General features: G+C 35.4%; 1 protein-coding gene across 3 annotated transcripts in view; it reads left to right on the forward strand.

Annotated features, from left to right (window-relative positions):
• Positions 1-12,560, forward strand: part of bicc1a (BicC family RNA binding protein 1a) — a 34,132-nt gene extending 21,572 nt beyond the window's left edge. The window contains exons 6-21 of one of the 3 annotated variants that reach the window (XM_052580973.1): positions 828-881; positions 1,687-1,872; positions 2,845-3,105; positions 4,064-4,195; positions 4,271-4,472; positions 5,752-5,976; positions 6,053-6,213; positions 6,412-6,535; positions 7,847-8,000; positions 8,129-8,234; positions 8,318-8,357; positions 8,476-8,630; positions 8,745-8,919; positions 9,016-9,176; positions 9,374-9,473; positions 10,387-11,576. In XM_052580973.1, coding sequence (XP_052436933.1) covers positions 828-881; positions 1,687-1,872; positions 2,845-3,105; positions 4,064-4,195; positions 4,271-4,472; positions 5,752-5,976; positions 6,053-6,213; positions 6,412-6,535; positions 7,847-8,000; positions 8,129-8,234; positions 8,318-8,357; positions 8,476-8,630; positions 8,745-8,919; positions 9,016-9,176; positions 9,374-9,473; positions 10,387-10,517 — 2,367 coding nt within the window. In that variant the 3' untranslated portion in view covers positions 10,518-11,576. Of the gene's footprint in view, positions 1-827; positions 882-1,686; positions 1,873-2,844; positions 3,106-4,063; positions 4,196-4,270; positions 4,473-5,751; positions 5,977-6,052; positions 6,214-6,411; positions 6,536-7,846; positions 8,001-8,128; positions 8,235-8,317; positions 8,358-8,475; positions 8,631-8,744; positions 8,920-9,015; positions 9,177-9,373; positions 9,474-10,386 lie in introns of all 3 variants that reach the window. The other 2 variants (XM_052580970.1, XM_052580972.1) reach the window with 2 other exon arrangements.
• Positions 12,561-13,605: the final 1,045 nt, after the last annotated feature.

Genomic DNA, 13,605 nt, shown 5'->3' on the forward strand with positions numbered 1-13,605 from the left:
GCCAGTCGTGATGCACAGAAAATTAAAAGAAATATAGTGCACAAGTCATAACATTTTATTGCACTTTTTGGTGTTTTAACATGCAAAAGTCATGGCTTTTATGTTCTACGGATGAAAGAAATGTACGTTTTAAAAGACATGAGAGTGATTACATGACAAAATTAAAACTTTTGTGTACTATCCTTGCTATGGGAATATGTTTAATTTTTTGTGGAAAATTAGGAAAAAAAGCACAGTAAATCTCTTCCATTTACTATCCGGCAGTGGCTGAACTCTAGCTGAATCATTTTATTGGCTGAGGGACATGAAGCAGTTTGTATTGGCTGGAGGATGAGAACGGTTTGGAGTATGATGGATCTGATTGGCTGTTGGACGGCTCTCAGGTTTAAATAGACTGCTGAGTGGTCTGACGAGGCGTGCAGACAGTTTGGATTGTTAGTAGCGTATACAAGCGCACGCATGGACAAACATGACTTCAGAGCCAAACCAGATGGACTCCCTGAACTGGGCCGAATCACCTGGTTCCAAACCAGGAATAATTCTCGCAGGGCGTGATTAAATGTGTATTTGTCAGGATGAAATGATGGAAATGATGGAAGCAAAAAAAGAAAACTAGCTGGACTTTAATTAAGGTTTTTTGACTGGCGCACTGCCACACACATACTCCCATTTAATGTCATAAATCAGCTTTCTGGACATTACACTGTGTCTTATTTAAGCTTAACAAAAATTCTTACAGGATGAGAGAAAGGAAAAAACGTCTGCACATGTTATGAAGAAAGATCGTGAAGTACAATCATTTCTTTGTTTCTGTATTTTTCTCTCAGGTGTCAATAGCAGGGCAGCCGACTGGCGTCGAAGCAGCGAGAGTTAAAATACGGGTGAGAATTTCTTTACGTGTGCTTTACAAGCATTCTTTCTTCTTTTTCTGAGTGTGTATAAGCGTGTAGGTTATTTTAGATAGGAGCACTTAAAAGATGGAAAAGAGGAATCAGGAAGAATCAGTAAATGATGAATAATTCATTGCTATTGTGTGAATAATATGTAATCACGTAATCAATATAAAAGTAACTGTAGTCTGATCACGAGTATTTAAAAATGTAATTTAATAAAATTACAAGTACTTAATTTTTGGAATCTTATTACATAATCCAGATTACATGTAATCAGTTGCTACCCAGCTTTGGCTACACTGTATATTTTCAGGTATAAATGACTGTAGTAGCAAGGAATATATTATAAAAACAATGTCTCCAATATTAAATATGAAAATATTATCTGTAAAATATTTACTTGTAAATATACATATCTTTTTCTACCGACTAGTATTAGATGTAAAACCTGAAGATAAATTCTTTGTTAAATTTTACTGAGAATTTTCCCTTAAACCTTCTTTTGAACAATATAAAGGCAAAAGATACACTTTAAAAAAATACTGAAATATTTTAACAAACCTACAGTATATAAATATATTAGGCTATTGAATTAAACATAGCCTAAAGCCTAAAATGTACTGTTTTTCCTGTCTAATTTTCTGCTAGCGCCCCCTTGTGGTTCAGTCAATCAAGGAGCCAATGTAAGATTAGGAGCTTTATGTGCTGCATCCTAGTGGTTGAAATGTCATCATCATTTGTTTCAAGTGTTGTTTTCCCTCAAAAGCATCATTCTCCCTCATCCTCTCTGTAGGAGCTGTTGCCGTTGATGCTGATGTTTGAATGCAGTGGTTTGGTGCAGCATGTGGACTGTAGCTCTCCTGTAGTTCAGCATATCTCCCACACTTACAACGTCTCCATCTCCTTCAAACCTCCCTCCCGTCTCTATGGCAACACTGCCATCGTCCGTGGCAACCAGAACAATACCAGTGGCATTAAGGTGAGGCATGAAGTGAAAAACTTATGAATACTGCTGTTGAAAGAGCTGGATTGATGTTTTTATTAGCATTATTTTAGCATTTTAATCAGTCTATTTTATTATCATTTGTATTAATGTAATATTATACATGATTATGCTTGCATTAAGCAGTGAACTATATATTATTACATATTTAATTTTACAATTAAGTTTACATTTAAATGATTACTTTTTTATTATTAAGTCTATTTTATATTTTATAATTTATTTAATATCTGAATTTTAAGCAGCCAAATCATTCTAACATGATGTTTTGCTGTTCAAGGAACATTATTATTATTATTATCAGTGTTGAAAACAGTTGTTTTTGTGGATACATATTTTTTTAAGTATTCTTCGATGAATGAAAATTTCAAAAGAATAACATAATACATTATTAATAATAACAATACTGTATATCATTTAATGACAATTTAAAAGTCTTTGCTGTCACTTTTAGTCACTTTTCTTTCTGACACCAAACTTTGCAAAGGGTAGTGTGTAAACCATTTCAGGTGAAATGATAAATTCTAAATGCTTCGTAAAAAAAAAAAATTTTCAAGACATTTTAATATGTTGAAAAAAATGGTAAAATCTGAGTTTTTACAATTAACAGTAATCTCCAAAGTGCATGTATTTGACCTCAAAACAATCAAAACCTCCTACTAAAGTTGCATTCATTAGCAGATATGAAATGAGTGGAGCTCCTGAGTAGCAGAAGTACCGAAACTAGGTCATTTCATGAAATGGAGAGATTTAGTTTTCGTATAGAGCTGCCAGAAATTAAACCAAAAACAGGAGCCTTCACCACATAATGTGAGACGTTTCAGGAGATGGGTGATGGTTTTATTAATGTGTGCATGTGTAAGCTCACATGCTGGCGTCCCTGTGTGTGTGTTTGTGCAACTGCAGATCTATATCAAGTGTGTGCGAACATATTTGTGTGTATTTCAGCGTGGTACAGCTTTGTTATTGGAGCACCTCGCTGGGTCTTTGGCCAGCTCTGTGCTGGTCAGCACACAACTGGACATCGCACCTCAGCACCACAACTTCCTTCTGGGCCGCAATGGAGCCAACATCAAGAACATCTCCCAGCGCACTGGAGCCCAAATACACTTCCCCGAGCTCAACACTCACAACACACACACAAGCCGCTCAGCCGTCTACATACAGGGCAGCATTGATGCTGTATGTGCGGCTAGACAGCAGCTAATGGTATGTATCACAACAGTGTGTCTGTATTTTCCTATTCAGGCTTATGCTCTTTAATTTACTATCTCTCTCCATGTTTGTGGCCAATCTGTGAAACAGAACACGTTTTGTTTAAAGAGATGAAACTGAGAGAGATGTTTGGATGAGAGTCTCTGTAAGTACTGACAGATGATGAGACTCAAGCTGGGCTGGCTGGAGACCTTGAGGCTTTAGCAATGTGCCCGACCAGAGGGATTTCAAGACACATGCCAAACTTATTCTTCTCCTCTGCTCTTTTTTTTTTTTTCAAAACAGGAAATGTAGATTTAGCCACGCTGCCACTGTAGACTATAATCTAAAATTAGAGGTCTCATAATAGACATGTGCAAAATTACATATTTTCAAAATCAATTAGTCTTCTAGAACTACAAGAAAATTCAGCATTTTATTTTTGTCTTATTTATATACTATTGTATAAAATTATATTCACACTTAATTTTAGTTGTTAATATTTCATTTTCTGTTTTAGTAATTTTAGTATTTGAGATTAATGTTATTTCGTTTAGTTGCCAGGTCAAGTTTCGAATTTCCATTTAAGCTTTTTTTATGTAATATTATTTTTTTTATTTTACTGCAGCTTTATTTAAACTTATTAAAAAAAATCTGATTTCAAAAGGTTTTCTCAGTCAAAAGCAATTGAAGACAAAACAATTCCTTGTGTGTGTGTCATTTAATATTATAAGTAATATTAATATAAATAAAAAATATATTATATATAATAATTATAATGTTCATTAATAATTATTGTGTATTAAAATCTAATAATTATAAATAATATTACATATAAAGAAATAAGCTACTGAATCTGGAACATACTTTTAAGGAAACCTGGTTTAATTAGGTTGGTTTTAGGTTTATAACAAAGCAAGATTTGTTTTGGGGAGTAATTTTGTGTGTGTGTGTGTGTCTGTATATATTTTAGGGCTGTCTGCCACTGGTGTTGCTGTTTGACATTAAGGAGGAGATGGAGGTGGCATCTCAGGTCGTCACTACACTTATGGAGCAGCTGGACGTCTTCATCAGTATTAAACCCAAACCAAAACAGCCCAGCAAGGTAAAAAATACCCAGCTCTTTCGTGGATATGTGGTACATTTAGCCTCGGTTACTGACAATATGTCTTTTTCTCAGTCAGTGATAGTTAAGAGCGTTGAAAGGAATGCTGGGAGTATGTATGAGGTACGACGGATTCTGTTGGGACTGGAGTCCAGCTGTGTGCCTCCTCCCATCAACCATCTGGCTGTTAATGGACATCCTCCTCCTTCCCCTCCCCTGATTGGCTCCATTGGACTGGACACCCTGGCTTCAGCTGGACTGAGGCTAAGCACTCTGGGTAATGTAGTTGTATATTTAGATATTTTTTAGATATATTTTATGGCTTGTGTAAGGTACATTTATGATCTAAAAGTAATTCCTTGAATGTATATTCTAAGCAAGGCCTTTTTATATCAATACAACATACACAGTCCTGCTTTAGCTCTGCAGTCACTATAATTACTACTGTCTGTGTTGGTAGATTACAACTCACGCTGCCAAGCGGATCCATAATTAGCTACAGCTGTGTGTGTGTGTGTGTATTTGTGTTTGCCTGTGTTCCACATTCACTCAGACAGTATTAGTGTGACTTAAAACAGTCCCCTCTGTTGTTTCCAAGACTCAAGCCTTGTTGTTCTCATGCACAAATTGTGCATATTTGCAGTACTATCACATTAAGGTTTCATGCCATTGTAGTGATTAAAAGTTAACCGTCTGGCTGTTAACAATAGCTTTGTTTCAAAACCTAGCAAGCTTTTTACCTAGGTAAATTTTAGGTATTAAAGGTTTAATTATGTTTCCTTGTAATAAATATATTTTTAGCCTAATCAACCCTGCATCAAAACCTATATGCAATGAGAGTGCATTTTTACAAAAAATGTAAAAATATAAAATATTTAAAATAAATTGCATAATTATTATTCCTGTGTATATATAAATATGTGTGTGTGTGTGTGTATGTGTATATATATATATATATATATATATATATATATATATATATATATATATATATATATATTATAGTTTCATACAACATTATGTAATATAGAACAAATTATTAGCTTAGCAGTATGCAGCCTGTAACATTTCAAAGCAATAATAAAGTCATGTTACAGATTTTTTTTCCCAATTAGATCCAATGAAACTTATTATCATTAAATAAAACCTAAAGAACATGTTTTTTTTTTTTTTTGTAACTGGACATAAACATTAGCTGAAATAAAATAAAACATTTTTGAAAATGTAACATTTCTAATTTTTGTTTAGTTTAGGGTTAAAATAAAATTAAATAAGCTAAAACACATAAATAAAAATGAACATAGAAATGACAAAAACACAACAAAATTCCTAACCATTAATTACAAAAAAATTAAATATTAACAAAAAGTAAATTAGTGATACTAAAATAACTGGGTCTAACTGGTATGCTAATTGCTGCTCTCTGTATTTCTTGTGCTGTCTCTTATTTGAAAATTACATCGGAGCAAAATAAATGTATAATAACTGAACTGTAAACATATTATGGACAAAAGTGTTTTTGGAATTTGCAATCTTTCTTTTCTCTTTTTCATCAGCTGGTCTTCTAAGGTCGTCTGTCAGCCCCATTCCTAATGGTTCCCCAAACCCAAACTGTGTTCATAATGGACACGGCTCTGTGTTAAACATCCAGAATGGAGCAGTTAACAGCCCACAGCACATTTATCCACCCTCCAATACATCTGCTCACACACATTCACATGCTACTGGTCACACAGCTTCACTTTGGGCCAGTGCGCTCAGTTCAGCAGCTAACACAGCAGGTGAGTGTGTGCTTTTTTCAACCACATATTTTATATATGTGTGTCACATAACCCTTTCTCTCTGTCCCTGCCTCAGGGTTTTCCACAGACCTCATGCTGCAGTCAGTGTCTCAGTCGACTCTCGGTGGTCTTCTGCTCTCTGGGGTCCAGAGTCAAGCACACGTTCACACACCATCCCCTCCACCTGGACTCGCACCAATACACAAACCAGCCAGCGCAGAACATCTCAACGGACATGTGAGAAACTTCATCAAAGATACTAAACTGTATACATAGGCAACATTTTTCGGCATTATAGATTCAAATATGCTGCCTTTTAAGACATGTCTTTTTGGCCAAAATCAAGGAAGCATCGTATGTGTCCCAAAATGAGTGCATCTTTTTTTATTTTAAACTAATTATTCTTCCCGTGTGTGTTTCTGCTGGATGTTGCAGCTCGCCAGTTCTATGTACAGTCGAATCTCCTCTGTATCGCTGAACTCCGCCCACTGTGACACATCCCAGGAAGTCATTGGACACTCCCAATCAGAATCCATTTCCAATAAATCTGCAGATGAAGGTATAAAACAAACTTTTTATACATGATTTGGACAAAAGTTTTGGCACACCTGACATTGCGCCAACAGATACTTTAATGACTTCATATTCGAAATTTATAGATATTAATAATGGAGTAGGTCTTCCCCCATAATAGGGCCCTATGAAAACAATTAAATTTTTTCCCACTTTTTCAGTTTTAATATTTCTTTTATTCTGTGTTTTCGATTAATTTTCTGGATTCCATTTGAATGGAAATGTATTTTTTTTTAATAATCAAAAGCATATCTAAATAATTTATTTTATATAAAAATGTTAAATAATAATTCATTTTTTCTTTGTTTTCAGAAATATTGTGTTGTGCCTTTACATTTTGTGGTAAAACATTTTTCTGGTAAATATTCCTCTAAAATAATATTTTAATAATATATTTTTTAGTAGTAGTACTATCATTACTTTAAGTAATATATTTATGTCACAGTTTGTTAAACCAAGCTTTTATTTTGACGGGGTGTTATGAAGACCTTTAAGTTTCCCGGTTCATATAACATAATGATAGTTTTTCTCAAAAAGAAATGGTAAAAATGCTCATTAAGTGACTCTCAGAGCAGTTATTGAGAACCACATATTTGCGGCATTCATTCACACAGATTTGTATTTAAATAGTATCCCATGGCTTTATATTGACCAACACTAGTCCATATCACATTTTGATTTAAGTTTACTAACCTACTTTTGATTTATTTGTCTAACATTTAGCAAAATCCATGACATTCCACATTATACAGTAAAATTCTGATTTTATAACTGGATTCCTTGATTCCGTCTGTGTTTTCCACATATCATAAACCATAGGGCCTTAATATAACAGCTTCCACTTTTCTGGGAATGCTTTCCACAAGTTTTAAGAGTGAAATTTTTGCCTATTCATCCAGTAGAGCATTTGTGAGGTCAGACACAAGATGTTCTGGCTCGCAATCTCCATTCCAAGTGTTTGAAGGGGTTGAGGTCAGGGCTCTGTGTGGCCCAGTCAAGTTGTTCCAGTAGTTTAGGGCACAGTTATGCACATGAACTTCCCCAAACTGTTCCCACAAAGTTGGAAGTATAGCATTGGCCAAACTGTTTTTTAAATTTTCTGAAGCATTAACATTCCCCCTCAAAAGTAGGGGCCTAGCCCAACCCCTGAGAAACAGCACCATACCATTATCCATCCTCTATCAAACTTTATAGTTTGCCCAGTACAGTTGGCATGTAACGACATTTTCTGCAACCCTAATTCACTGTGCACAGTATTAATGCATTATACTGTTATTCTACTTTATATCTGTATCAGGCTCAGATACATTTGTTGAAGTGGGCATGCCCAGAAGCCCGTCTCACTCAGCCAATGGAAGTGAGCTGAAGCAGATGCTGGCCTCTTGCACTATGTCATCAGGAAAACGACAAACGGTGGAACTTCTGCAGAGAACCAAGAACTCACTTCTTCAGTATGTTTAATCATAAAATGACCTCACATCATCATGGCAATTCAGTTATGTTTTTTTTAAATTCAAGTTTACACTGCGGCTGTAAAGTGCTCTTTTAAAATTTCCTCTGTGTGTGTGTGTGTGTGCAGTGTTGAGTGTGTGTTGGCCGATTCTGATAGTGAGAATCCAATGACTGACAAAAGAGCACCAGGAAGCGAGAGAGCTGCAGAAAGACGACTTGCACCACATTTGCAGGTTTATATACACATACACTCACATTTCACTCACATACAAAAGTACACAAACTAAAACATATACACACTGTCATTGTTTTTTAGGCGTTTGACTATGAGAAAAAGAAGCTTCTGGCCACTAAAGGTGAGCGTAGACTTGATCTCTTAATTTAGCATCCTAATGTGAAAATAGTCATAAAATAACATTTAATTATAAGATCACAAGATAGGTTGTGGTTAAAAAGCTGTGTTGTTTTGTATAGCCATGCTGAAGAAGCCAGTTGTGACAGAGATTCGGACCCCCACAAATACCTGGAGTGGGTTGGGTTTCTCTAAATCAATGCCAGCAGAGAGCATAAAAGAGCTGCGCAGGGCACACCATGTGCCGTATAAACCCAGCATAAGCACTACTTATGAGGTACAAACTCACCAGTGCAGCATACATCTAGTTCAGTATATATGAAGCTGTTCTCTTCAAAACATTTTTGAAAAAGCAGGGTTTCAAAGTTGCTTTTTGTGTATATGGTTTCAGGACTCTCATCTCTCTGTCTCACACACTGGGAGTCAGGAGGGTTTGGGCAATGACACCAAATCCGGTAATTGGGGGGATTTGAATGGGAACGTTAACATCAATGGAAACGGACTGCCAGGAAATTCTGAATTTTCCCCTGCTGTCAGCAGCCCAAAGAGAATCAAGAACAAATCTTGTAAGACTAAAGATTTTGCACTTTGAAACACAGAGCAAGACATTTACTGCCTACTTAATAGTTGTGTCTTAAACTTTATCTGTGTGTTTGTGTCAGTAGGTGAGCAGTATCTCAGCAGCAGTAATTATATGGACAGTATCTCTATGTCTGGCAGCAATGGCTGCTCTCTCAGTTCATCTCTCAAAGGAACAGATCTCCCTGAGCTGTTCAGCAAACTCGGTCTCGGCAAATACACAGACATCTTCCAGCAGCAGGAGGTCATTCATTAATTCATTGTTTGCATTGCATAAACATTTTGAATCTAGAAATAAGGAAATAAAGTAAGATGCTTTGCTAGTTCATCTTGCAAGCACTGTAAAAATGTGTATTAGTGTATTAATGTGGATAAGTGTGTTTATTTGTGCTTTTTGTAAAAGTTCATTTATATGAATATGTCTGTGTTATGGTTTAATAGATTGATCTGCAAACATTTGTCACACTAACGGATCCAGACCTAAAGGAACTGGGAATCACAACATTTGGTGCTCGCCGGAAAATGTTACTGGCGATCTCAGGTCAGTCAGCTTTGTGTTTTATGTTAATGTACAGATCAACAGAAAAAAAAAAAAAAGATGCAGAAAGAATAGGATGTAAAGTCACTGTTTTCTAAAGTAAGCAATTTCTTCCCAGATGATCTTTCATAGATTCACAGTCTATATAAAATTGGAATACTATATAGCAGTGGTTTTCAACCTGTGGGCCACCAATTACTAATAAAAAAAATTGTAAACATGTAAAAATGTCTAAGTCATAACATAATAACATAATTTCATATATATAATTAAATAACAAAAAATAAATATTAAACTGTAACTATGATTCCACTATTCGAGCTAGCTGATTGGATAAACCGCCAATTTATCTTAAATAAATACATTTAAAAAATAAATACATTTATGCATTTAGCAGACGCTTTTATCCAAAGCGACTTACAGTGCATTCAGGCTATCAATTTTTACCTATCTTAGATATTGTTTGTGCCAAGCGGTGCCAGCCCAAGTTATTTTCATTTCATTGCCAGTTCATTTAATAAAAACAGTTAACAATCTAGCTTTCTGAGTACTTAGTTATTAATCCAACAATAGCGGGATCAGATAATGTTTTTGCAGTGGGCTGCGTAAACATATGTGTTTGGTTGTGTGTGCCGCGAGTTGATAAAGGTTGGGAACCACTGCTGTATAGTATCTAGTGAGCAGCTTACCTAGTCCTAGACATCACTTTAAACTACTGTCATCATTTATTTGTGTGTGATGTGTGGTGCTGACTGTTTAAAGAGTATCTACCTATGCAAAGTGTTTCAAATAAATAACTTATAAAGTTAAATTTAGTTAGGAGGCTGCCTTAGAATACAGCTAGGGAGAGCGTCAGCTCATTAGGTTTAGGAACAAAGCTCATGTGTTTACTGATGATATTTGAATGTCTCCTCAGAGCTGAATAAGAGCAGGAGGAAGCTCTTTGACACACCCAACATTCGCTCCTCCTTCCTAGAAGGCGGGGCCAGCGGTCGTCTGTCACGTCAGTTCCACTCGGACATGGCGAGCGTCAGTGGTCGCTGGTGATCTCTTACCTGTGGGAATGTGGACCACAAACCACTTCGTACTGGACTGGACTGATTGATACAGAAAGGCATAAAGCGATACAGATTCTCTCACATCTAAAAAAAAAAAAAAAATGTGGGGACATGTTATTAAGTTTGCTTTTTATGCCTAAATATATGGAAGGAAATGTACTCTTGATAAGGCAATGTGCCATTAATTTTGTCTTGCATTTACCCTGGGTGAACAGGCAAAGCACAGAGTTAAAAACTAACCGTACTGTTAGCTTCAGTATTGGTGTCTAGCACTTTAATCTGTAAACTCTGCTGTTTTTGCCAGTAGGTTGTATGCAGTGTCTGTCTTTTGTAACATCGGACTGTCTAGTGTCAAAGCCAAACACGTGCACTTATTTAGCAGGTATTTCTAGATCACACGCGAAGGTCATCTGCTTGGTAAGCACAATCAGCTGATGCTCATGTTGTTTACCAGACTTATATTCATGTTCAGTTTAATTACTCATTGGTCATCGTGGTATTGTCGTATTTTAAATCTATTTTATTTTATAGTTTCATTATGTTCTTATATTTTATGTTAATCTTTTAAAAGGCATTATCAGTTTACTTTTTTTGTATTGTTTTGGTTCTTTTTTGACATCATTTGTTTTTATTGTTTAATCTGTGATATGATTTGACAGAACGTGTAATAGTCATCTCAACTACATGTCAGCCATTATTTGGTGTAAATGAAGTCTTTTCTGAAGGATTAGGTTTGGAAATATTATCCATAGAATTCCACCGATTTGTTTAGCAAAATCTGTTTAATCAGTATTTACATTTCACGTGTAGCACAGACATCAGATTTAAGCTGCATTAGGTACGTTTCAAGTCTAAGTGGGGTGTTTGTTGAAAGTTTGATGTTGGCATGTACAGTATAATGGGATATATTTCCTTTTGTATGTGCAAACTTTATGTATCTGGCAGGTGTTTTTCAGGTTTGTGTGTATAAGTATGTATGTGTGTTTGTACTTATCCTTTGCTCATAGCTCAAAGCCATAAATTAAACTCAAGGGCTACTGTTGAAAAATGTCTGATTTTTCAAAATACTTGTTTTTGACCAGCAATTACTTTTTTTTTATCATTCTATTAAGTTTTTTGTTGTTGTTCTTTTTCAACCTGACAGTTAATATCAATCGAAGCATTCACAGTAAATGAGTGTTACCTGGTCTTTCATTCGTTTACATTTATGTTAGATTTGTAGTATATTCACGGTACAGCCTACTAAGAAGAATGTATAACACATTGAAAGAGCTTTTTGAAACCATCTATTGGTAAATACATAAGAAACCATGCTAATCTCCTTTTTAGTTTGTTAGTTGTTGTTGTTTTTTTATGGAAGGAAAATAATGACAGTTTCAGAAATATTGCACAGAATGTTGTGGTACTCTTGTATTATTGCTCCGTGATATTATTAAATGCGTAATTGTAGGTCCAAAGTGAAAATCTCGTAAGATTCACGTGCAAAATATGGACTTTTCAGAGATGCATAGTACGGAGATAAAATTCCTCACCGCTGTGGAACCAGTGTATATGGTTACTGAGCTGTGTTTGTGATCAAGATTCATATTGTTTTCCTTGCATCTTTCAAATCATGTGTGTTCATTCTGTTATCTCAACACTTCAGCTGTTTGAAAATGTTCTTTTTTTCTGAGGGAACAACTGTGTTGTTCGGTCATTCTAATTGTGCTTCCTCCTGGAGTGGAGCATTATGGGAGAATGTTTTTGTTTTGGATGTGACGCTGGCATTTGTATCACATTTAAATCTTTGACAAAGGGAACAATGTTCATGTTTTTGCCTTGTAAGAATGTTCTGTAAATCCAAATCAGTGTGTCTTAAAATGGACAGAAGCCATTTGCTGCCTGTGACTTTGAGTGTTGCCAGAGTATTCCTCGCTGAAAGTAACAAAAAAGGGATTTAAAGTAAAAGTGAAAAATCTAAAATATTTGAAATGTTTGTCACTGATTTGTGGTTTTGTTCTAGAAAATAAAAATGTTTGCAAGCCAAATCAAATTTGTCTTATATTATGTATTACTGTATAAATCCATAGTAGTTCAACATAAGCTGTAATTTCTTTAGGTACACAATCAAATCAAAGAGAGGGAGTAAATGTGTGGTTGTTGTCTGATGAATGTAGATAAAATGAGACTGACCATAAGAGCACATTTAGGGTTGATGATAATAGCAATCTACAGTGGCACTGTGAAACCAAATATTCACTATCCGATTCATCTCAAAGGACCCAGATAAGCACTTCTCTTTTGAAAGTAATAGCAAAGACATGGGTGATTATTATGTGTGATATTATGGTGTGTTTTGCATATCAATGTACATCTGCTTCTAAATAAGGAAACTGCAGGAACTGAGCGTGTGTGTGTGTGAGAGAGAGAGAGAGAGAGACCAGGGAGGGCAAAGCTGTCAGCATGATGATAAAGAGTGCAATGCTTTCGAACTAGCTAATCTAGTACCATGAGACATAAATGACCCTTACCTAGTGAAACTGTTGGATCTGATGCATGCATGTATTGTGTTGGTTAGTTTGTACATGGAGCCTTTTAATGTTAAAACTGAAAAATTCTGGTAGCAAATGTGACTGCCTTTTAGCAGTCATATTAAATGGCTGTAATATCTGTTATGTGTTTGTGGTACTTTCTATTTGGATTTGTACATCGTAGGGGTTGCCATTTGCTTTATTTCTAGCTAGATTATTGAATTGTACATTGATAAGAAATGAAAATTTGGTAAAAACCTTGTGGGAATTTCTATTATTATTATTATGAATCTTAGCCTTTAATCTAAATCTTATTTAATGCAGAAGACCAAATGTGACTTTAATTTCTACCCCGCAGGACTACCTCTGGGAAACATGCATATCTGTTAATTAACACTTAATAATTATGTGGGCCCCCCCCCCCCCCTCCTCCTCCAACACTTTCCAATAAGTGGTCTAAGTAATCCATCAGTTTGTACAGATTTAGCAAAACTGTGAAGCAGCCTAATAATAAATAAAAGTAGTGCCAGGTTTTTGAACAAATCTTCTAAGTGTATGACTTATTCT

The sequence above is a fragment of the Carassius gibelio genome, chromosome B17 (assembly GCF_023724105.1).
Source record: "Carassius gibelio isolate Cgi1373 ecotype wild population from Czech Republic chromosome B17, carGib1.2-hapl.c, whole genome shotgun sequence".
Taxonomy (NCBI): domain Eukaryota; kingdom Metazoa; phylum Chordata; class Actinopteri; order Cypriniformes; family Cyprinidae; genus Carassius; species Carassius gibelio.